The sequence below is a fragment of the Macrobrachium rosenbergii genome, chromosome 55 (assembly GCF_040412425.1).
Source record: "Macrobrachium rosenbergii isolate ZJJX-2024 chromosome 55, ASM4041242v1, whole genome shotgun sequence".
Lineage (NCBI taxonomy): Eukaryota > Metazoa > Arthropoda > Malacostraca > Decapoda > Palaemonidae > Macrobrachium > Macrobrachium rosenbergii.
This window is the reverse complement of record NC_089795.1, coordinates 83,565,104-83,589,996: the sequence shown is the minus strand read 5'-3', so window position 1 is coordinate 83,589,996 and position 24,893 is coordinate 83,565,104. Positions and strand designations below refer to the sequence as shown.

The 24,893-nt window shown below is 37.4% G+C and overlaps 1 protein-coding gene across 3 annotated transcripts in view; it reads right to left on the bottom strand.

Annotated features, from left to right (window-relative positions):
* IntS6 (integrator complex subunit 6) overlaps positions 1-17,206 on the bottom strand; it is a 41,341-nt gene extending 24,135 nt beyond the window's left edge. The window contains exons 1-4 of one of the 3 annotated variants that reach the window (XM_067099171.1): positions 16,973-17,206; positions 5,844-5,921; positions 5,485-5,614; positions 5,049-5,158 (exon numbers count right to left, since the gene is read on the bottom strand). In XM_067099171.1, the coding sequence (XP_066955272.1) occupies positions 5,049-5,158; positions 5,485-5,614; positions 5,844-5,921; positions 16,973-17,089 (435 nt within the window). In that variant the 5' untranslated portion in view covers positions 17,090-17,206. Of the gene's footprint in view, positions 1-5,048; positions 5,159-5,484; positions 5,615-5,843; positions 5,922-15,298; positions 16,813-16,972 lie in introns of those variants that run through there. The other 2 variants (XM_067099172.1, XM_067099173.1) reach the window with 2 other exon arrangements.
* Between the last annotated feature and the right edge of the window lie 7,687 nt (positions 17,207-24,893).

The window sequence follows — 24,893 nt, the reverse complement described above, 5'->3', positions numbered from 1 at the left end:
GTCAGAGGATCCTTACAGGGGAAAAAAAGGACTCTATCTCATAGAGCACTGGTGACTCCTGTGCCTGAGTCGAAAGCCCATAAACAACAGTCGAAAACTAAAGACAACTACCACCATCAGATAAGAAGGTGCACTCCTATACACCAAAAGTGTACTTTCATGCTCCCAAAATTCAATAACGGGATTTCTAACAGCTCTTGATTTTATTTATTTTATTTATTTATTTATTTATTTTTTTTTATTTATTTGTTTTTATTTACTTATTTTTATTTATTTATTTTTTTATTTATTTTTATTTATTTATTTATTTATTTTATAAGACAGAAAGCAAGGTTAGAGTACTACCATATTTGGTTTAGGAGAAAGAATCCCCGTAGCAACGAAAGGACTAAGGGCTTAATACCTCATGCTAAAACTGAACACTTGTAAATGATGAGACAAAAATTGGTTATAATTCCCCTAGGTGCAAGACAACCTTCTCTAGAAAAAGGTTTTAAAGTAAATAAAGACATGTTTACGGTACAGAACCCATGAGGATATTTCCAAAGATGGTAAAAACTCAGGAATCAACTCTGTGTGCATTGATTTTAGCCACCTTGGACACAGGAGTGTTTGGCCTTCTAACACCACAGATAAATTCTCAACTTCTCCTCTTTCAGGTTTATGATTGTCCAGGTAAACCATTATGAGTTCTAACTGGTAATAAGACACCCACTGTTCCATTGCTACCTAAGCAATTAAATTAGGCACTGTCACAAATCTGGGAAGGACTTACACCCCAAGTCCTTCCCTCTACAGTAAACGAAAGTTGTCACTACAGCAGTGCCAAAGAACAAGATAGGCTTAAAGTCACTACTATAACCTCTTACTAAGTCTAATCTGGGACATAAAGCACAGCTACTTTTCATTCTTTCTTACTAAAGTAGTTAAAATGACAAATTTTAATCAATTTGTATTTTACATAATAAACCAACTTGCAGTCTTAACCTAGGGGGATTTTCTCCAGCGCCTGCTGGAGTCCTGCTATTAATAGCACACGGAATTTGGCAGCAACAGAAGCCAGTCAATGGGGATGAAGGAGGCAGGCGCAGCCAAACCTGGCTTACCCTATCCACGCTGTGACGTAACAGTTCTCTCTAAAAAGCCTTCCTAGCTGCCTTTCTCACCAAGAAGCCTGTTGTTTTAGCACTATAACAAAACTGGGAAGGACTTCCTACTCTATATCTTTTCTTCGAGGCAAAGAAAGAAAAGAAAGGGGTTGCAACTAAAACAAAGCCCCCATACAAGAAAAGGCTTGAAGCTCACTAATACACTTTTCTGCAACAACCTAAAAGAAAAGTGTCTCCAAAGTTCTTAAGTGATGCCTTATTAAAGGGCTTAACTGAGTTTATGTTACTATCTGAAGGATTACGTCTAAATTTCACCAAAAAACATGATTGAAAGAAGAAATTCCCAGCACAAAAGATAGGAAACCTCTTCAAACTTTAAATCGTGAGCAATAATCCAGTCAGCCTCATGCAGAACTGAAAGCAAACTAAAGAGGTATCCTTGATTGATGTGACAGAAAAACTGCTTTGTGTATCTGAGGTACTGGAGAGCTTAACTCAAGATATCTAGTGGAATGAGTGCTGGATATCACTCAGGACAAGCACCAAGATCAAAAAACTAACCAGTTATTGATATACAGGTCTAATTTAAGGATTGCTTTCCTGGCCATACTAGAAATGCTCCACGCAGTCAGATTAAGTATGTGGAGGTTGATGGAATCTTCCTGATTAAGACACTCTGAAAAGATCCTTCCCAGATGAAAGAAGACAAGGAACATCTACTACCAGGAAAGAAAGTTAGGAGAGCCATTCCCTTGGGGCCACAAATGCACTAACAAAATAATCCTTGTGATCTGCAAAGTTCTCAACTTGTCGACTATTTCCTCAAAAACAGCCAACAGAGGAAAAGCTTAAAGGTTTAAATTCGAACGTTCTAGAAGGAAGGCATCCACTGCCCATGCCTCAGGGTCCTGGCATGGAGGGTAGTAAACTGGTAGTGTAGTGTTTTGGGCAGTTGTGAACAGATGGGTGTTTGGGTCTCCCTAAAGGTTCCACAACTTCTGGCAAACCTGAGGCAGAGGAAACTATCTGAATGGAGACCTTGCCTTACCGCTGAGTCAGTCTTCAGTACCAAGGTTTCTTCTTAGGATACAACGAGGAAAAAGAATGACATTGCTGGACTGTCCAAAGGAAAAGGAAGTTTCTTTGTTAAATCTGGACAAAATTCTTGATTTGTGTCTCCTTGTCATCTTGTGTAAGAATCGAGACTTGCATAAGAATATTCCAAATTGCCAAGAGCTGTAGGATGTTTACACTTCCACTTTGCGAAATCAAATGTTTCTTCAAAATGGCCCATGTAGATCTCAACAGTGGTAGAAAATTGATATCTTTCTATCTGTTGGAAAAAACTTCCGACAAGAGGTAGTTGATCCTCATCCTCAGATAAACAACTGACTGGATTCAAAAAGCAAAGATAGTCAACCTTGACAAAATGTCCGCTCCTAAGACTAGACATAAAACATAATTCTCATCATACCAAATTGGTGAAAACAACCAGTCGTCCAAATATGGGAGAACTACAGTAGTCTGATATCAAGCAGATGCATCCATACTGCTAAGACTTCAACTCACAGGAGAATACTTTACTTCAACTGAGGGAGTACTGGGAAGTGGAAGTACGTGTCCTACATGTTGACAGAACTTACCTTTTGCCCTTCTGAAAAACTGCCAGGACCCAACTGAAAAGAAAGCAGCAGAACCAACACACGGATCTTAACTACTGGCCAACATAATATGTCTGAATTCCTAACTCTACAGTCCACCTAAATCACAATACTCTCTCCAAAATGGGTGGAATGGGAGACTTAGTGCAAGTAATTTAAGGAAAACGATGTGTTTAGCAGGTTTGTAGTTAGTCACAATTGCAACACTGGGGCCACGAACATGAGAGGCAACCTGAACTCACCCAGAGACCTTCCTTGCTGAACCCGAGCCAGAAAAACAGTAGAGAGAGGTGTTGAAGGAAACAGAACTTGGTCCTGAGACATGCCTTGGTTCCCTGCTGGAGGAGACAACCAACCGACAAAGGCCAGTCCAGAGGGCAAGCTACAGACAGATGCTAAGGCTCCGAAACCTTCTCTCTTGGGAAGGCTAAAAATGGTCGAAAATTGGGCGGGGGAGGGATCTTGGCCCTAATATTTCTAATGAAATCTTAACTAATAAAAGGATATGTGTCAATTATTATTTTTCTCCTGAACCACACAGAGTGCAAAAGAACGAGGAGCAGAAAGAGAGAGAGAGAGGAATAAACCTAGGATAACAGGTAGGTTAATGGAAGAGAAGCCACACCAAAAGACAAAAGGAAAAGACGGAGTAGGCTTCTGGTGAGCCCTAACTAACTGTCCACGTAAATTATTGGCCTCTAACATCTTCTGATGCTAAACAAAATTTACATCCTCTCATCAGAGCACTCAAAATCTACATATCAAGAAAACTACTCATGCCAGAGCAGCAAGCCCAACATAGGCTATGTGGTCATTTTGCAAAATCTACCTTTCAGTTTTCAAAAAGTCTTTCCTATATAGCCTAATGCTTTCAGCTCTGCTTGTTGTGGATGACATAAAGCAAAAACATAAACAAGCACAATACCGTACAAGAGAAAATAGCCCAATTCATCAAAATATTATTAACAGCGATCTGACCACCATGTCAGCATGAAGAAATATTACAGGAACGTATACATTCCAACACCATCTGGTGGGAAACAGATGACTACAGTAACAGTCCAAGTGGGTTAGCCAAGCGTATTTTGATTTTTTTTAAAATGCCAATCACACCAAAAGGAGTGAAGATAAAGCTAACTTGAACAGTAGGTAGGATTCATTCCAAATAAAACACTTTTTGTTTTAGTTACAGGCAAAAATAAACAAAAATAAGTTAATGGAGCCAATTTTCTTCAAGTTGGTAACCAGTGACACTTGGGTACAATCCCTAAACAGAAGAAAACCATTCTTTAAAAAAAATATCATGCCACATACTGAAGTAATTTCATCTTATCTCTAAAGTATCAAGACTCATCTGACCCATGATACTCACTGAATAGTTCACGTGACCCAATCCCTGTATCCCAAAATGCACATCAATACTTTACAGTTAACATATCTTATCTGACAGTTCAAGCCTCAATCAACAGCAAATGTCAAGCTTTGAAAATAAATCAGTTATAGAAATTTAGCCAATTATCAAGTTTCTACGGAATTAGCAAGTTAACAGATAAGATTTAAATTCTATTATTAGAGAAAAACCATTGGAGATTTTGACTCTGCAATCTTATCAAGCTAATAATGATACAGATGACGCTTTAACCTACTTTTCCCAATCAGAGCCACGAAAACAAAATTTCAATACCCCTCCTGTAAAAGACCTATTACAGAACGCTTGTTTGGAGAATGACTGACTGAACCAATCCCAGTGAAATACTGTATAAAAAAAATTTCTATTATAATGACGATGAATCTTCCACGCCCCCAACAGCACTACTACAACCAAAAAATGAAGCATGTAACAGTAAAAACCACTTGGCCTAATCCACATATTCACAGCCTTATGTCCATATGACTGTCTCATTGCTGCTTTTCACTCTCAACATCTGGCCAAAAGTGTTAAGATACAGAATCTTTTGGTATTTCTTGATCAATCAGCACAAGAATTATTGATCTTAGATAGGATTTCTAAAATAAACTTTGCTTTACCCCATGAGCTAAAAATCCTAAAGCCACTAAGATCTGACACTGCACGATGCCTCACGTGTTCTTGGAATCATCTTTCAGAAATGGAGAGGACCTATAAACCTCTGGTTTGTTGTTCTTTTAAACAAATGCACTTCCAAGAGACAAAAATAGCTTCTACAGATACCTATCAGTTTGTAGACAAGTATAATACACAAAACAAATTATCAATGCAGCTTTAATATAATTGTATAAATAGAATTAGTGTACTCACATCTTCCTGAACCCCTTGTTGTGAAGAGAGCTTTTCTCCATCTGTTATGATAATTATTACAGAAGGTTCTAAGAAAAACGGACTTCTTCCAGTACCATAAGTATCAATACCTGGAATTAAGATCGTGTATTAGAAGCACTGTTTTAAGATATCACCACTAAACCTTTATATACTAAAATAATACATACTAAAATAATATCCCTGTAGGTAATGAACATAAGTCTTTAGAAAAAATCTAAAAATTAATTGTAACATGCTATGTTACTTCCCAAAATAAGAACTGAAAAAAGACATCTCAGGTCTACACAAGTTGCCAAACTGTACTCAAGAGAGTGCTTGCAAAATTGTATTTAAAGTGCTTGTAATAATGGGAGATTGAAAATTCACAAATTTAAACAAACACTGTACTCTTTCTGTAAAGGAAAAGAAGCCATACCTGACTGCATACGATTGATATTCAAAACGTCAAAAACATTCTTGATTGCAGGTCCTAAAGTAGATAAGCCAGTAGCCTTAATGTTTTTTAATTCATTCATGAAAGTTGCAAGATTTTCCTTCCATCCTGCCTACAATGAAAAATAAAGTCTGGTTCTAGAAGCAATATACAGTAGATATCACACAGAGGAAATTATCAATAAAAACATATTGTGGACATTTAAAAAAGTTAAGAGTACCAGACTCTCCATAATCATAAAACATCAATATCATCTATGTTATAACAACAGGTTTATAATACAACACAATGCCAACAGCTGTAATAATCAATATATTTCATGCTAACAATTTGGTCCTTACCTTTATGTGAGCTGGGGGTTCCTCAAAGGTAAACAACATATACCTATCACCACGGCTCTCAGGACTACGTTGACGCAACTGAAAATACACATTCAAATATATATGTAAGAAAAATGAGATGCCTTCAAATTTTTCACTGTACTCTAATGCAACAGCGAAAAAAAATTAATTAGAGTATTCACTACCTATGAGAAGCTAATATGTGAATCAACTGAGAGTAAAAAACACTAAACAGCATTGGCATTTTCAAAAAATAAAAAATAAAAAATTTATTGTATTTCCATGCATAAAGAATCTGAGCCAGAGGTAAAGTAAAACTTAAGTGATTAAATTAATAAATTAACATCACAACATAAAAAAAACAGCAAAAGGGTAAACAACTACTGAAGCAACAAGTTGTAAACAAAATACAGAAATCAACCTATTTATTCCACAATCAAACTTTCACATTAAAATTTAATCATTCATAAACCATAAAACATGAAACTTGAAAATACTGAAATACCCAGTTTAGCAACAATAACAGATCAGAAAGCAGACATCTCCCTCACTAAAACCAATAATACTGTACTGTACCACTCAACGTAAAATAGTACAATCCCAGATCCTTGTAAATCATAGATGTCTTTCCATCATGTAATGCTCACTCTTAAGGGAATTAGCAACCGTTTAAATGGCTAATGGGGCTGTTGCAAAGGCTTGTGTCAAGTACGGTCAACATGGAACAAACGAGACGAATCTGGTTAGGTAAGTCATCAACTCATAGCCAAGGACTCTCAACACACTCAAGAAAGGGAAAGTATACTGCAATCCTAACCAAAGCTCAATGAACAAAACAAAATGAACAGAGCTGGAACAGAAACTAACATTTTTCTATAGTTCTTATGCTCCTTGAAGACTGCTTTAATTGCAAGGTCTGGTGCTTCCAGCATTTACCACGCTACTATAACATATCTTGGGATAAGTGTAATATATATTCCTTTCAGCAGTCCAGAAAAAAAAAATGCTGAAAGCCATTACTGTATGTAGAAACTTTCTGATCTAATCCTCCATAATATCATTAAACTGTGGAACATTAGAACATACACAATCATTGAAACTCCTATAATAGCTTTATGAGGAATTCAAGGATTACATTAGTCTATCCAGGAGATTACGCATTAAGGTGCACTCTTACAGTGACGCACCTATATCTGTCTGCAACCATGGTCAAAGATCAAACAAATAGGCATCACTAATGAAGTGTGGGAGTGCTCAACAGAGTTCTTCAATCTAATGCGCACTGATGCTTCACAAAACCAAATGGCTTGGGCAAAAATACAGAAAAAAAAGCCTGACAAGTCACTACAATTTGTACTACTGTACTACCATCATGCAGATACACACATTCCTAACATAAAATTCAGGAAGACTCTTCTTACTTCAATAAAAACCTGATGCTCATAGCAACAGAACTACTTTTATATCCTTGCCTACTATTCTCTTGACACCATCAGTGTACGAATGTCACCCAAGTATATGTGCAGAGGGGCAAGATTACTATTAATTTAATGACTTTGACTGTCACTGCTGGCGTTTGAAATATAGTCCTGTCCCCTAATTATACCATTAAATAAAAGTTCCACATTCTCATGGTCTGAACTCATGAATAAATAATCAATCTAATTAAAAAGATCGTAGGAAGAAAAATTCAAGATGGACAACTAAGTAGGCTGAGAATAATGGACTGAGAATGAGCATAAAGACAGCAAGAGGCTTTGAAGAACCTTCAGTCGTGCTCAAAATGACATAAGGCATATAAAGCAGTAACCCCCTGGGAGAACAATGGAATAGACTCCCAAAGCTGCGGAGAAAAAGAAGCAAAATGCCCCCAATACGCACACCAACCCAAGGTGCTTTACTCATGACTGATAAACAGGTCCCAACAGCATCCCTGAAACACTAAAAGCCAGAAAATGCACAATGTCACAAACCCAAGACCAACAGTACTATCTCCAACTATAACAAAATGATGGTTACATATAAACTATGAGGAAGCAGCCCTATGTTTTGTGCTCATGCAATCCTCGGCACTACACAAGCAGTTGTAATTTGGTCGCAAGTGACAGACATTCCCACTTCCTGGCTACAAGGGTGAAAGGTGACATGCTTTAGCATAACTGATGGCTGACATGAACAGGAACTGAGATTTCTTCCAAACAACTTAAAACCACCCCAGGCATCTAGAACCTTTACTGATGACGTACTATCCATAAGTAAAGACAAGAAAAAAAGATGTAGATGTACAATTCTAAGCAAAGCGCAAGCATACCCACACTCCCGATACTTGAGTTACTCTTGATTATCTCCCAAGCATGTTAAAAAGGTGACAGATACAGAACAATGTGAATCACCTGCCCTTCTAGGTTAGTACCAAGACTTTCAATATAAGATCTTTTCAAACCCCTAAATCTTAATTATTTTTGTCCTGAAGCTCCAGCAACACTGACCTAAGGAAGTCAGTATCTTCAAATCCAGGTTCATGGCAAGAATAGTTACCATCCTCTATTTCAACACCATCACCTCCAAAGGATTTGGCTACTCTACAAGATTAAAAGAACTTTTTTTGTCAACACTCAATAGCATAAAGAACTTTCAACTGACTGACTGTAAGTAAACTAGCATCACAACTACCAGGGTCACTGAGTCAAATTACTACTGCATTCAACTGCAGCATGATCCTACCTAAAGAATAACTCTGGCAACCATTGTACTGTACTGTAAAGGAAATAACTCTCAATCAACCAATGAACTAGGGACACAGATCAAAGTATAGTACTTTACCCTGCATAATGAAGGTCTGAATCTGGGGAACAACCTTATTACAAGGTCTCTAACCAACCAGTAACAACCATGCCCTTGTACCACAACTACCTCATCAAAATTACAATCAAGTAGAAAACATATTGGTAACAACTGTAGCTACCCACAAACTTGAAGGCAATTCTCTCAATGACGAAAATATGTATAAATATACAAGACTCAAAAATTCCATCAGCACTCACTTGGTCATTACAAAGATCATCCATTACTCAACAATAATCCATGGAATATGCTATAAATGTAGCACTGTAAAAGAATTCATCCTAAAGTCCTTCGCAAAAAAAAAAAGCAGCAAATAAAAGTTTAGTATTAGATATATGAAATAGTCAGCATCCAAAGAGATAAAAATGCCCAAATTATATGGAAATTGAAACATGTTTCCACAAATTAAATCATGTTTTCTTACAACTAAATTAATCACGAATAGCTTCACTTCCATGCAAACAGCTCTCAAATTACACAAACTTATTGAGAGCCTGAAAGAGACAAGACTCTACATCACATCAAACGGACCAATATCTACGGTATCCCCTGGGATTCCTGAAACACCTGGGGGATGTTTGCCATACAAAAATGTAAACTGCCCTTCAAATATTCTCTCCAACTTCTCAACAGAGATTCTTCTCCCACAAAACTGTAATAAAATGGAGTGGAAAAAGGTGTTATCACATAGCCTAATTGATTATCTGGGGTAACAATTTTTCCTTAATTATATTAGCACAACAAAAAGCAATGTTTATCCCATATTTTTTGTGTAACAATGATAGTCTACGAGTAGACCTGCCTTCGCCCAGCCTCCATTACTACTGGCCCCTAAATACTTTAAAGTGTAGAGAATGAAGGTGCCTTGGTCCAAGCTTAAGAACAGTATGCAATATCCCTTGGGTTAGGATTTGCTGTCTCAAATGTCTCCTTACAATTTCTAGTATTACTGTACTGTACTATGCTTACAATTGTTGCATGTGGCCAAATAGGCATGGTCATACTGTACATTCTTTTAGAGCAAGCTGCAAGGCTATTAATTTGCACAGCAACACCCCAAAGAAAAGAATGTCCATAAGTGAAAAAGATAAGACCAGCAAGGAAGAAATAAGAAGATATAAACAAAAAATTAAATATGCTGTAGATTTCATGAAAAATGACAAATTTTAAATCACTTTGTATTTTTCATAACTAACAAACCTGCGGTCTTAACGTAAATGAAAATTCTCTAGTGCCGGCTGGAGTCCAGTTAAAAAAAGTACAAGGATTTTGGTGGCAACAGGAGTTAGCCAAGGAGGCAGAAAGGAGGAGGGCACAGCTGACCTGCCTTGACCCATCCCAGCTACAACGCATCATTCAGGTAACTAAATGAGGAGTGGTTTGAGGTGGGCCAAGTTTGTACGTTATGAAAAATACAAACTGATATAAAATTTGGTCTTAATGTAAAGGAGATTTACTCTTGGAGGGAGGACAGAGAAAACCTCACAACTGACTGGAGGTTCAGCACACCACACCTAAGCTCACTTCCTGCACTAAACAAAGGCTATGGCAGAGCCAAAGTTTTGAGAACTAAATTATGCATATTGGTGCACTTCATCTATGGGAGTTTGCACACACGCACACACACACACACACACACAAATACCATAGTTCTCTCGTAGATATGATGACTTGTTCTTGGTACTGATATGTAAAGAGTCAGTACAGATGTAACTGAGTGTTACAATTCCTAGAGAATTCACTAAGACTCATATGACTAGTATCTCAAGCAAATGGATTCAACAGTCTCCTTCCATACAGGAGTACTACTTAGGGTGTGCCTTGTGTGACAAACTTTAGATAAAACCAAAGTTGTAGCAACATCCTTTTATCCCCACCTGCATTGCTTTCTGCCTTTTTCCATGCTGCAACTTTCACCTTCATTTCAAGAACAAATTCTTTGGGTAAGTCCTATGAATCTGGAAGCATGACCTGACTTCTTGACAGGCTGACTCATACCACCCCATGGTGAACACCTCTTGAAAAAAGAGCTAATGAATATGTACCATGAAAAGGCAACAAATTACATGTGAGAGAAACTTCCATTCTTAATGGTGATTGAAGGAAAACTAACGAGACCCTTAACCAAAAAGATAAAACCTTCATTCCTGTGAATAACAGCATTACATGGCCTGGGTGTGGAGAAGCACTTAAGAAAGTCGGTTAGAGGTGATGAAGATACTCAAAACAGCTGCAGTGCCCACCAGTAATTACCTTCCTTTGATTATCATGACCTTGCTGTAACATACAGAGTACATCTTTTAAATCTAACCCACAAGTGTCTTATTGCCAACCATCATTTGACTAAGTCAAGGGTATAGGTAAATCATCAGTATCCAGCCTTTAGGCATCTTGCTGATTACTGATATCCTATTTTAATAATTCCTCAATATGTCCCAAACTTCCTCTATTACACCAGTTATCTCATCCAATGCTGCTAACTTCTCTGTTGATTTATAGTCTGGCATTACAATAACTATGAAGCTGCTGATTACTCTTTCCAACCTGTACATCTGAGGACCAATCACAGAAGTGATAGTGGGAGGTTTGGGGGAGGGAAGGTTACAGAATGAAAATAACTGTACCCACAAGTCTGAACTGAAACTCTGACATTTCCAACTAATCATAGACACTGGGAAGCTGGGGCTGGTGAGCACCATAGTGGAAGAAGGTGAATGGTTAACAGCATTTTTTTCCTCGATTTTTCTATTTATATAAAACTGCTACTACCTGGCCCTTCTAGAATCGGTCCTAGCAGGGAACCCTTAACTGAAATAACAGGATAGGTACATTTGCAGCACTCTTAACTTTTTGTCCCTGGCTAGTGTACCCTACTTTGCAAATATCTAAAGGAAGAAACAGCTTAAGTCTTCATGTGGTAGGCATTGGGATCTCTGCTTGCTTCATCAGACTACACTAAAATTTTCCATGCAATGCAGTTTTCATTTTTTTTTTTTTTTACTTCAGGCTGAGAACCACCAACTCCAGTAGTTGACTGGAGCTCAATATGTGACACAAAAGTATCACATCTATAAGAAGTCAAGTTGGTAACAGGTTTAGAATATTTAGAGAATACCCTTCCAATACAATGGAAATCCTCATCGCTTGTCACAAGTCATCTTCAAAACACAGAGCATACAGCCAAAAGGCAGATGCTGTAGCATGATCATGTAAGGATGCATGACCAAGACAGTTTTGAGTTATTCACTGGATGTCCACACTTCAATATTTGCAACTAGGGCTGCACTGGATTGATTACAGTTCAGATCATGAAATCTACTTTAAAATAGCCTGATCATTTTCAGATACTGATAGTCATCCTCTCCAATTATGTTACAAATGCTTCAAATTTAAAGTATTGGTCCACCTATTTTGAATTTTTTGATAAAGAGTATTAAACCCTAGGTTTTTCTTTGAAACGTACCTTGAATCCAAGGCACCAATTTAATGAATGGTATAACATCCTCTTGGCTCCTAGCTGTATTATTTTCTACATTTCATCTTTCATTAAATCTTCAGCTGGAAACCTTACAGACAGTCAACAGACTATAAACCCAAGATTTTATTGCTCCTAAGATTACAGTACTACTGTTTTGAGAAGATTAGTTGGTCTTAAAAGTTTTTCTTCTATTTGGAAGAAGGAAAACACAGTTGCATTACCTACAGGACTGTCTCTCTTCTCGTGCCCTTGGCACACAGGCAGATTTTAATTACCCGTCTTATCTATAGTTTTTGAGAAGATGCTTTCTAGTGTCTTTGTAAGGATAATTATCTGCTACCTGAATTACAGTTTGGGTTTCTTAAAGGCCTTGGTACTTGTGATGCACTCTCGTCAACGACACTAACCTATGTTGAGGACCTAGAACACTCATTACAAATGAGAAGTAAAGACACTAACCTATGTTGAGGACCTAGAACACTGAAACCTGAATGTAAGGTGTAGCTCCAGTTGAGATAACAGCCTAAATTAAACTTATAACCACATACTATATTGCAGTACCATTTTACCTGACACCCTTATACTTAAAAATGAAAGCAGCTATGAAAAAAACATTTCTAAGGGCAAGGATAGGCCTATTGTAAATACAAGCAAACAAAAAACATTCATCATATGAAAGATTAATTTTGTTATAATAAAAGGCTTGAAATGCAGACAAGATGGGCCCTTGTTTCTATTCAATTATCATGAACGAAAATAAGGTTCAACTTATGCCAACTGGCAAAATATCATTCATATGTAAAATTACCATTCACAAGAATCTCAATCCTTTTCTGTTTACACATACAAATAAATATATATTTATATGTATCTGGTAAACTGTATAAAACTAAAAACAGAGATGACTATGAATAGTAATTTTTGCTGTATATTTTTACGTGTGATTGCTAATTTACAACAATTATGTTTAACATAGTTTCCAGTGCAAAGTAAGCGGAGATATAAGGTATAGGTAAGTTATTTGTATGATAAATGATTGAGTTTGTGGTCTTCTGTGTCTAAGTGATAATGTCCACTGGTCATAAAATTAATTTGATGTATACAATAGGATAGTAATAAGAAAGCATTAAGCTGATTATCACAGTACCTCACTGTAGCAGTGAAATACCACTAACAGTATTGAGTGGTTTTAATTAAAAATTATTTGAATTTTTAAATATTTTTAATGGCAACTAATCAATAATTAGAATAGTATACTGTGTATATATATATATATATATATATATATATATATATATATATATATATATATATATATATATATATGATATATATACCTAGGCAGTCCCCGGTGCTCGGTGGGCTGTGTGTAATCCGGTGTTTGGGCTTGTCTAATAACGAAAATTAGCGATTTTCAGCCTGATAATCATGTATTGGCTCAGCCATACCTGAGCGTAATAACTGAAAATCTCTGATTTTGGTTATCGTGATGTTAAGCTTATTGTCATTACATCGGAACGGAACACCCGCTGATAATCGGGGACTGCCTGTGTGTGTGTGTGTGTGTGTGTGTATATTATGAGCATCTGTATACTGTATACATATATAAATATCTAGTATATACATGTTCATATATATATATATATATATATATATATATATATATATATATATATATATATATATATATATATATATATATATATATATATATATATATATATATATGTATATACACAAATATTGAAATATATAATGTACATACATAAACTGTTGTAATTATTGATTAGTTGCCATTTAAAATAGTTACAAATGCAAAAAATTTTTAATTAAAACTACTCCTAATACTATTGGTAGTAATTACAGCTACAGTGAGGTATAAATGTGATAAACGGCTCAAGCATACCTTAGTTTAACCAGATCACTGAGCTGATTGACAGCTCTCCTACGGCTGGTCCGAAGTATTAGATTTATTTTACGTGGCTAAGAACCAATTGGTTACCTAGCATCGGGACCTACAGCTTATTGTGGAATCTGAACCACATTATAACGAGAAACGAATTTCTATCACCAGAAATAAATTTCTCCAATTCTTCATTGGCTGGTCGGAGAATCGAACGCGGGCCCAGCAGAGTGCTAGCCAAGAACGATACCAACCCCATCCAATGAGGAACTGATAATGCTATCTTGTAACTAACCTATTCTATAGAGTAAATTAGATTAATTGTGTGCCTAGTGAACGTCACCATTTAGACACAAAAGAGCATAACCTCAATCATTGATAATAAAGTATAACAATCACCAAAAGAAAGTCTACATAAGGTCTCACAAATAAAAGCAAATCTGAGAGATCTTAGGAATGCACCAATTAAAATAAAAAAAATGGTTTCTCTGCTTTGACAAATAGATATAAGATCTGTCCATTTTTTCTTCCAACCAAAACATGAATACGTTGTTTGATCGTACCTACGAGCAAACACCTAAACCTAAATAACTTCTCATCTATTGACTTTCTGTCACAGATGCAGTTTTTGAGACACAATATGGTGCAGTGAAAAAATCATAACTTTTGTTTACTCGTCGCCATAGCTACTACTCAGTAATCTGCTGCTTGCACAATATTTAGCCTGATGTGCTGCCAACTTTTGATTACAATATTACTTGAATATACTTCTCTCACAGATTACAATAATAATCAAGAGGGTAATACAGCAGAATAGTAGAACACACGTCGTACTACTTTGCACTAAGTCCCATTGGCGGGTCCACCCTAGGGCAGGTTAGGTTATGATGCATCCTAACATGTCTTTGATCTGCTCTTAAGCAAAACGTGACCCACAGAAGATGTGCAAAACTCTTCTGCGATTTTAAAATCAAGAAACGTTTTTGTTAAAACTAACACAAAAGTTTAGACTAAATAAAGTACAACCCACAAAATATTTCACTGAAAGATTTACAGCAGATTATGTCAGATCTCCAATGCACACACCCTCCACTAAAAATTTGGTGTCCTTGGTTAGGTTAGCTTAGGATGTATCCTTCCAATAGCCCTTACCAAACCTTCATGTTTAATATACTTTCTCTTACTGTTATCGATTACACAAATAAACCATATGTTATTCTGATGGCTTACCTGGTGACTTACATTTTCTAATCACTCCAGTTGATGCCATTCACTCAATTATATTGCCTAATCCCCCCCCAAAAAGAGGCTATTTGCCCAAACACTAATGTTCTAAAGCCATTAAAACCAGATAAAACAGATGGGAAACTGAATGGTTCAATTACATGGTGTTAAAATATATAAGATAATACCAAATTCTGGCCACATGTAGACCCATAGCCAGCAAAGGATTTGCCTAGCCTATGCATCAATTAATAAAATGAAACAAAGGTAACTCCATCATGAAACACAGGATGAATTGAAGAGGCTTACGAATGCCAGCGAAAACCACAGCAAGGCCCAAGACTATGCTGGGAGGCCCTATTCCACTTCTAGGCTAACCGATACAATAATCCAGCTTACCCTAACAAGTCTTGTCTTACATAATAGGCTGGGAGAGTATAAACTCACCTGACCTAAGCTAAAACTAACCTATTCATTTAGAAATGTTCAAAGAATGAAGAAGGATGAGGCATTTGCTGCAATCCAGACAACTGGTTTTCTAAGCTGCACAATCCTACAATTCAAAATAAAAACTAACCCAACCTGATATTCAAATAGGAAAACTAACCTATTGTAAAATTAAAATAAAAAGCTTCAGGAACTAAGCTCACTAAAATAAGGCCTCCTTAACTGAGTATACTTAGCTTGGGCATACTTTGTGCAACAGTGAACTTCCAGTCCGTCCAACTTCTCAAACAGTTAAGACTAAGCCAGCTTAACTTTTTCTCCGGTTAATTGTAAGCCTCCAAATCCCAGCTTAACTTGTGAATCGGCTTAGGCCTATTAACCCTTCACGTTACACAACAGTAGGCCTACTGCAACCGAAACTAAGCTTACACGTCTTGGGTACGAAGAGCACTTTGCACTAGCCTAACGATTTACAAGCTGGAGCATTAAAATAAACGAGTCAAAACTTACTTAAATCCCTTTAAAAGTTAAAACCCAACTTATAAAAGTGGTTAATGATGTCCCATTGCAAGTAGGCCTATGTGGAGACTAGCATTGCCTTGCAACTTCCTTCAAAGTGAAATCATATGGTCGCTCAAACACTGGCCATAATTCAAAATTCCTCTGAAGGATCTCTATGGAATTCATTTCTTTCCCTAAACCAACCACGAAATATCAGGCCTCGTTAACCACAAGCCTGACAGCTCTTGACACAGGCGATAGTGAGGAAAAAGTGAAATGACAATGGAAAACTTAGCAGCAATTCGTCCTCAAAAAAATTAAGGCTGCTTATCAGAGAAACCCCATTTCCCCCCCTGGATTCGGGAGCCTCATCGTCAACTACCGTTTAACAAAGCTATTCCTAGCGATTAGGTGTGGTAAACGACGAGTATTTATGAATGATGATGATGATGATGATGATGGTGATGACATTTTAGCAACGAAGCCAAGAGCAACACTTTCGGACACCGCCGCCACTTTGAAGCGCCTCCGTAACAAAGCCATTTATTCGTTTTAATTCGCGCTGTGGGGCCACTTTTCCACCGCCGAAAGAACTATTGCACTTTCATCTCGCCATAGACGACCACAGAGGACGCCCAAAGACGCGAATAACGACGCAAAGGGCGTCATGAAGCGAAGCAGCAGCAGCAGCAGCAGAAGCAGAAGAAGAACCCTCCTCCTCCTCCTCCTCACCTTCACGAATGTCTCGACGGCGCCTTTCGCTATGTCTAACATCGTCGGCCGGGCCCCTATGAAAGTCCTTTGGTTCATAGAGGCCGACGTGTCAATCAGAAACACTATGATAGTCATTATGGATATAACGAATTACAATGACACGGCTTCCTCTTCGAAATTAAAATGGATTCATGGCAGCGGGCGGCACGTGTCCGCTCTAGAGTAATGTTAGCCCACGACTGAGAATCAGGAGGACTTCTCTCTCTTCCCTCACCTCAAACAAGCTGCCACAATTACCAACCACACCACTCCTCATGCTATATACTTTTTATCTTAAAGGGAATTTGGGCACCTTTGTTCACCCATTCAGATAAAGCTTATATAAATAAATCGCTACATGTATATTCAAGTCACGCCCAAGTAATAATATTGAATATATTCACATAATTTATGTAGATAGCGAAAATTAATACCGCCAATAAATTATCGCGTGTGATTTGGTCAAAAACAGTGATATCGAAGGCATTGGTGACCATTTCTTGACATTGAAAGATCAATTCTTATGTTATGGTAGGTATAATATGATAAATGTACTTTTATTTTGAAAAGCCAAATTTACCATCGGTGAAATTATATATTGCAAGAGTTATGTTGGCACTCCCGTTCACAATATGTGCCCGAGCCGATCATACAGGTATTTGTGTACTGTTTTTCCTAACTTTTTCTTAAGTTCTTAATTAATAGTTTTTGAATTAAAAGAATTTAATAGGTCTAAATGAAATTGATAAAATATAGTACATGCAAACGCTAGAACTATACATATAGAAAACAATGTTTTACACTTGATACGCAAGATAAATAAAGTTGCATTATAAATCAATCATGTAAATCACATTACGGAGGTTAGCAATTTTGGTTCAACTTCGGATTAATCGAACAGTTTCACTGCTTTTGCATGGTGTAAAAGCCGACTCTCGACGGTGCACTCCAATTTTTAATGCATTACGGATAAAAATGAAAATTTGAAGAGATTTGAAAATAATTCCTAAACTGTTGCAGCTATAATCTGATGCCGTCCCAACACGTCCACATCATTCTGGCAAAAATGCAGTGGCTATGTAGGACTTTCCTTCATCCAATAAGCGACAATTGAATTTATAGAACACTATTACTGTAATGAAGTGGAGTTACGCATCTGTGGATATTATGGTTTGCACAGCCGCTGTAAACAAACATACAGCATACTTAACTTTCCAGCCGTCCACTTTTGAGACACCAATACGAATTATTAATCAAAGGGGGACAGTGCATCAAGTTTACGGGAGTATTTTTATAGGATGATTTTATTACAGCTCGTATTTGGAAGACTGTGGAGGATGTGGTACGTTTGCAGGCGAATTTATATAAAACACTAAAACAGAACGTCACCGTCAGGGGTTCTAAACCCTGAGAACTGTTACATTTCACGTCAGCATAATTGCTTGTCTTCTGTTTGTTCGTCTGACCGTGCCCAGTCGTCATCTCGGATGCTAGTAGGATTAGTCACTAGAATGGCAAGGAAAATTTTGTCAAAATTTCTGAGAACTCTTCATCTTTTTATCTAATGCATATTTTTTTGCGAGCCATGTGACCAGTGATGTTTGACGTTAGGAAGTAAATCTTCTGAATCTCGTATTTATTCTGATTACTATATAATGTGTTTTTTAAACTTTTTGAGAAGCTTGACAAAACGCCAATAATGGTAATGACCAACGAGCTGATTTGTAGCACATGTGCGGTGCTCAATAGGCAAAGAGCCCATGCTGGCACCAGACATTTGGTTTACAATAAGTCGTTCTTGTGTTGGCACAGGCTCTTGCTCCTACATCAGCCGTGGAGTCCTGGCATAAGTAGCCCTGTTTGACAACAATGGGTGTCTTGATCCTGATTAAGCGGGTTGGAATGGCTTAGTGTGAAAAAGACATAACAAGGAAAGATGGTTTCCGGAAAAAGTTACTTCTGAGAAGTGAACTAGACGTAATTAGACTGTGATGTTAGAGTACACCCGACCTGGGTTTTCAACGCACCGTTTAATTGTTTTTATTCCTTTTGTAATTTTCTTAAAGCAGGGACCAGTGGCCCTGGCTGGCCCAGGCCCGCAGAAACATAGAATTTAAATGTGGGCAGACAGACGCAGCCTGACAGGCGCCACGAAGACTAAAGAGGAGGAAATTCTTAAAAATGAAAGGAAAATGGGTTGCCACCTACCATTCGCAGGCTTCTACGAACGACAGGGGAACGTGGTGTCGAGGAATGCCATAAGATAAAGTGCAATTCACAAATGCTCATTCCACTTGGCAGAAACATCTCAAGCCCGACTGAGGCGAGAGGGCTTCCGGTAGATTTAGGGGGCTTGGGTACGTCGGAAACTGTAATGACAATAATGGTAGGGAGAAAGTAGATGTAGGGTTATTTAGAAGGCATGTTATTAAGGGGATTTTTCCAGGTTATGTTTCTTGGTAAGTTTCAAAAAGATTTTTTGAGGTATACTTCTTAAAAGGCGTGTATTTCAGATGTATGGTTCTCTGAGAGATTATTTTTAAAACTTATTCATGTTGAAAGGTACGTTTTTACTTTTCGAGATAAATTAATGAGTAATGCAAAGCAACTTAGTACAATTATGACTATTAAATCCAGGTTGCTGGTGCTAACTCTACAATACGGTCATGTGGATATAATCATTTCTAATATCGGCTTAACGAGAATCAGATTTACTATTAAAGGTAGATTTTCCTGATGCAGTGTGTTACATTTACTCTTTGTCACTTATTTTTTCCGTTACTCAGCCTAGTTGTTCACTCTTAACATTCAGATCGTTGTCCAAAAAGTGATCTTACTTTATTTATTTATTTATTTTTTTACTTTTTGAAGGCTCTTTCTTCTGCCCAACTTCTTGCGTATCTCAAAATCAATAGTTTCTTATCAAAACTTATTCTTCAATGTCATGTTTTTTGGTTTTTACAAAGGCTTTCAGTTAAATCCTGAAAATCTACGGGTTGTTGCATCTTTCTCATTCTTGGAGCAACTTTTTGAAGATAAATTTTGGTAACGTCAGCTATAAGTGATAAGATGCTTAATGTATCTAAATACAAAACTACTTGAAAAAGAAAGAAGATAAACAGCCGATAGGCCAAGGCCTCGTTTTTCAGATTTCGAAGGTGACAAGTTTTAGTTAGGATTTGAGAAGGAAAAAATGCTCAGATCACAACCGACATGATACCCTTTTCAGTGGGAGTAAATAGCCATATTCAATGTCCTGTAAGACAAAGGCTGAGTAAAAAGTTGTTTGCGTCATATAATTTAGTGACGCTAATCCTCAGCAACTTCAGCCACGATAACAGAGCCAGCAGATTAATAATACCAAGTCCATCAACTTATCAGTTACCTGAAGCACCGGTTCCCGACATTAGACTCGCAGAGGGTTTCCAAAGGGGAACTTCAGGAAGTGACTTTAGTCTCACTTCTGTGCAGTATCAAATGGTATTTTGTTTATGACGTTAACTTTTAACTGTGTTATCCAGTGTGGTATCATTTGACGACGTAATAATTTTAATTCCTGTTGGGAGTTTTCTATGTATGACCATTTTCTTTGAAGATATGCCTCGATCGTCTGATAATTTGGGGAGTGCTTGATCATGGGAGAAAAGGTTCACAATCCCTGCCGTAGGAAGGTCCAGCAATAAAAGAACGGATGACGTTTCAAGAATCTATTTGTGAAGAATCTGCAAGAAAAGATTACTCTCTCGAATTCATTCAAACCAAGAACCTCGAGACCTCACGTTAGTACTATACGTTCGCTTGGTCTAAGCCAAAAAGATCCCATTTTTTTTTCTTTGTGTAGGGTGATCAGACTACAATTTCTCTCTGTTAAGAAACGGACGGACCAAGACTAACTTCTGGAGGGTAATGGCATGATTTAGCAAAACAGAAATATACTTCAGAGTGGTTTTGGTCTGCAGAGATTCGCAGGTTGCAACTGATTCAGGTGCTATGCATCATTTCGTTCGACTTTTCAAGTGTTTTTATTTTTCAACTTTAATTTCTATGACAGAAATTTCTTACCTGGAGGCAATGGATAATTGCCTTGCATAGCATGTTCAAGACACTGGGTTTCTTGTATATCACGAGCTCTGTTGTGTTTACAGCACGAAGGTAAATGACTGCCTTGCAAGGAGGTCTCTGATTTGACACCTGCAATGTATAATACAGAACTTGTTTCGCATGTGTTAAACATAAAAATTGTCTCTCTAGATGTATCGATGATTAAAAAGGCGTCTTGATAAAGGTATGGTATACCCAGAAAAGCGAGCAATGACATATGTATGTTAACATTCAAGCCATGCATGTCAATTTGATTTGACAATTTTGCTTTCTATGTATCTTAGTGAATTAAGAATTAGTTAGAGAAACCCTTCTGGACAAGAGAATACCTACATAAGTGTTTGTAGTAAAACAACAAGTAAAAAAATGATCGAGTTTTCTGTACAGCGTATAATCAAGGCCACCGAAAATAGGTCTATCTTTCGGTGGTCTCGGTATGATGCTGTATGAGCCGCGGCCCATGAAACTTGAACCAAGGCCCGGTGGTGGCCTGTCCTATATAGTTGCCAGACGCACGATTTGGGTAACTTTAACCTTAAAGAAAATAAAAACACTGAGGCCAGAGGGGCTGCAATCTGGTATGTTTTGACGACTGGAGGGTGGATGATCAACATATACCGATTCACAAAGTGCCTAGCCTCAGTCGTTTTTAAGATTTGAGGAGGACAGAAAAAGTGCGGACGGAGAGACAAAGCCGCTTTAATTTTTTCTTTACAGAAAACTAAAAAGTAAGTTATATAATGTTTACCGTATAGAGTACCAATTTATAGCATCTGTTTCTCCAGATATCCATACACGAATATGGATATGTGGTTTTAAACATATTTCCAGAATGTTAAAGGTCATAAAGGTTAGGTGTGTATTCACATACGGAACAGTGAAAAACTAATGATCTGTAAAAGTTTACTATCTGACTGCAGTGGTTTTTACTTCGGTCAAAAAGGCAGTGATATCTTAACGAGATTAGAACAACATAAAATATTTGAAAAGAATCAGACAAAAATCTAATCCACCTATTTATGTATGTGCAAGATTTTCGACAGAACGAATTGGTCATTTCCTTCCTTCTGGTTAGACCGAACAACTTGAACGGAATCAATGCTTTTGAGGCGGCAGAAATCCAGCTGACAAAAGGAAGTAACGTTAACAGAGGCTGAAGATGGCCCAATTATCTCCCCTCCTCGTTATCTCCCCTTATCGTGCCTTCCGATGAATGCAAATCGCCTAAACTGTACACTCGTTTATGGATATAACGTATTTGTGTAGTTAGTGTGGGAGGAAACGGGAATAAAATCAATGAATGACGAATTTGTCATATTTATGCAAACGCCTTTTCTCTTTGTGGAGCGGTGGCGCCAGGAGGAAAATCCTCCGGTTTCTCAGTAAGTCTCTAGGGGTGAGGTTGCTGGTCCTCTGGCCCTTTTCTTGACCAGAGCAGCTGGTTGGACTGGGAGCGATCCACAGACCTTACAAACTTGAGAGATTGAGAGTCACATACTGTACCACTTAGCCATGGAACTCAATTGATAGTTGCATCTTCCAAAGCGGGCGGTGGTGTTGCTACACTACTATATGCCAAAAGTATATATATATATATATATATATATATATATATATATATATATATATATATATATATATATATATATATATATGTATACACAATTATACCACAACTACAGTCTATCTAGAATTCAGATGTCTTACTGACACTTTTTACTTCACACTGACATGAAGCCTTTTGTTCTTACTCTGATATCAGCTTGGCGTTCATGACCTTGATATTGCGAAGTCACATCATTACGTCGAAAAATAAAAAAAAAGTCACCTTTCAATTTCTTCCCTCTAGTCGGGTGAAATGGAAAATGAAGTACGTCAGGTAAGGTAGAGAGGATAACAATAGGCCTAGTTCCCACCAGCATGTCTCAGTTGTTTGGGAGCGTTCATTTCGTTATAAGATGACATTTCTTTGCCATTAGTGATATCAGTTGTTCGGGAGAGTTCATTTTGTTATAAAATGGTCTCTCTTTGCCATTAGCGACGAACAATTCCGCTTACCTGACTTGTGAACCTTGCAGCCTAGCAAGGAAATCCCCCTTCGTCATGGCTGGCGGCATTCGTCCTCTGTCATGCGTGCATTTTTTGCATACGCAAGTACACTTGTGTTTGTGCGTGTTTGCAGTACATACATATGTGTGCTAGCATAAACTGTAAGTAACTTGTGAAAAGACATCACTATGTGTGCATGGATGTATGTATATCTAGATTAAACTACATCACACAAAAATGGAAGCCCACAAATCTTCTATGTCTTATTAATTAAAAAGGCGCAGAATGGACCTGAAACTTATTATATGAAGCTTTACGTAACCAGTTCGGGCAAACTAGACCATGAGAAGTAATTCGCACGGGTAGGAGATTTATCTTTTATTCAACATGTAATAACTTCAAGCACTAGACAGCGAAAACTTTACCGTGAAATTCTGGTCAGGTTTTAACAGTGCAAATAATAAACACTTTGAGCATGATTTGATATCTTACGACGCGCGTGCGTGCTCAATAAGGGACACGAGAAGAACGGGGTGTTAAAAGGACTGCACCTGACTTGTACTTAAGCCTGGTTTGTATCTAACCAAAAATTTGGCAGGGTAATTCGTGAGAGATTTTAATCACCTTTCCAAATTTTATTGAAAGATGGTAGGCCTAAGATTTTCTTTTCTCCGGTAGCTTTTACCGGGATATATCGAGCAGAAACTTGTTCAAAATCAATGCAACGATGTGCAGGCACAAAAGACGCGTAGGCAGATGCAGAAAAAATCTTTTTGCGTGTAATGTAATTTGAGGAAATTATGATGTAATCTAGATTGCTCCTCGCTGATTGTGCTCGTTTCGCCACCAGACACCTGCCACCTCTATCGGATTTTCCTTTCCTTGCTTAACTCACCGGTTCCCTGACGAGTATGAAACACACAAGTTGATTTTAAACTCTATTTTCAAGATAGTCACGGACCTAGTAAAGTTTATTTTCGCAGATTCTTAGTTAAACTGAAGACGTCTTAATGCACACATAACTTAAGAGCTGAATGGTCTGAGTTTTATCAGTCATTAAATTGTACTAGAGAAAATGCGCAGAGAAATATCTCGGCTCTGCACACATATGGTTCTCAATGTTTATTCTTCAAATTACTCAAGTAATTCAGGTAACTGTATGTGGTGATTTCGTCACAGCTAAAATGCTAATATAATGATAATATAATTTTCATTAAATTATATTATTAGGGAAAAAAAGAATCCATACATACCATTACGTTACTGAAATTACATGAAACATCGGGGACTTATACTTGTGAGATGTTCATTTCCAGGGGAATTTTCGTGACATCAGAAAATAACGAATATTCACAGACACCAATGAAAGAGCATTTTTTAATATTTTTTTTTCCTTTTTCGCAAAGAGGTCTCGTCTTAAGCGCTACTGGTAGATGCTGAGACAGAATTTTAAGACAATCGGACTGGAACTGAAATGAAGCAGAAAAAAGATACCAGACTGGATGAGTAAAGGGAATGAAACTTGATGAGGTTTAGGAACTGTGCTGTTTCTTTATCAACTCAAACCGCTGGAACTTGAGCCTGGCTGTGAACCTTGGCGCTAGGACTATACCTTTCCATGACTTTTCATTTTAACGCAAATAACTTCCTGTTGTTTTCGAACAGGATTCCGTTTAGTTTGCCAGTGTACAAACATTTGATGTCTGTTGCAGAAGCTTGCAACAGACCATAAGTGTGTGACGTGAGAGGT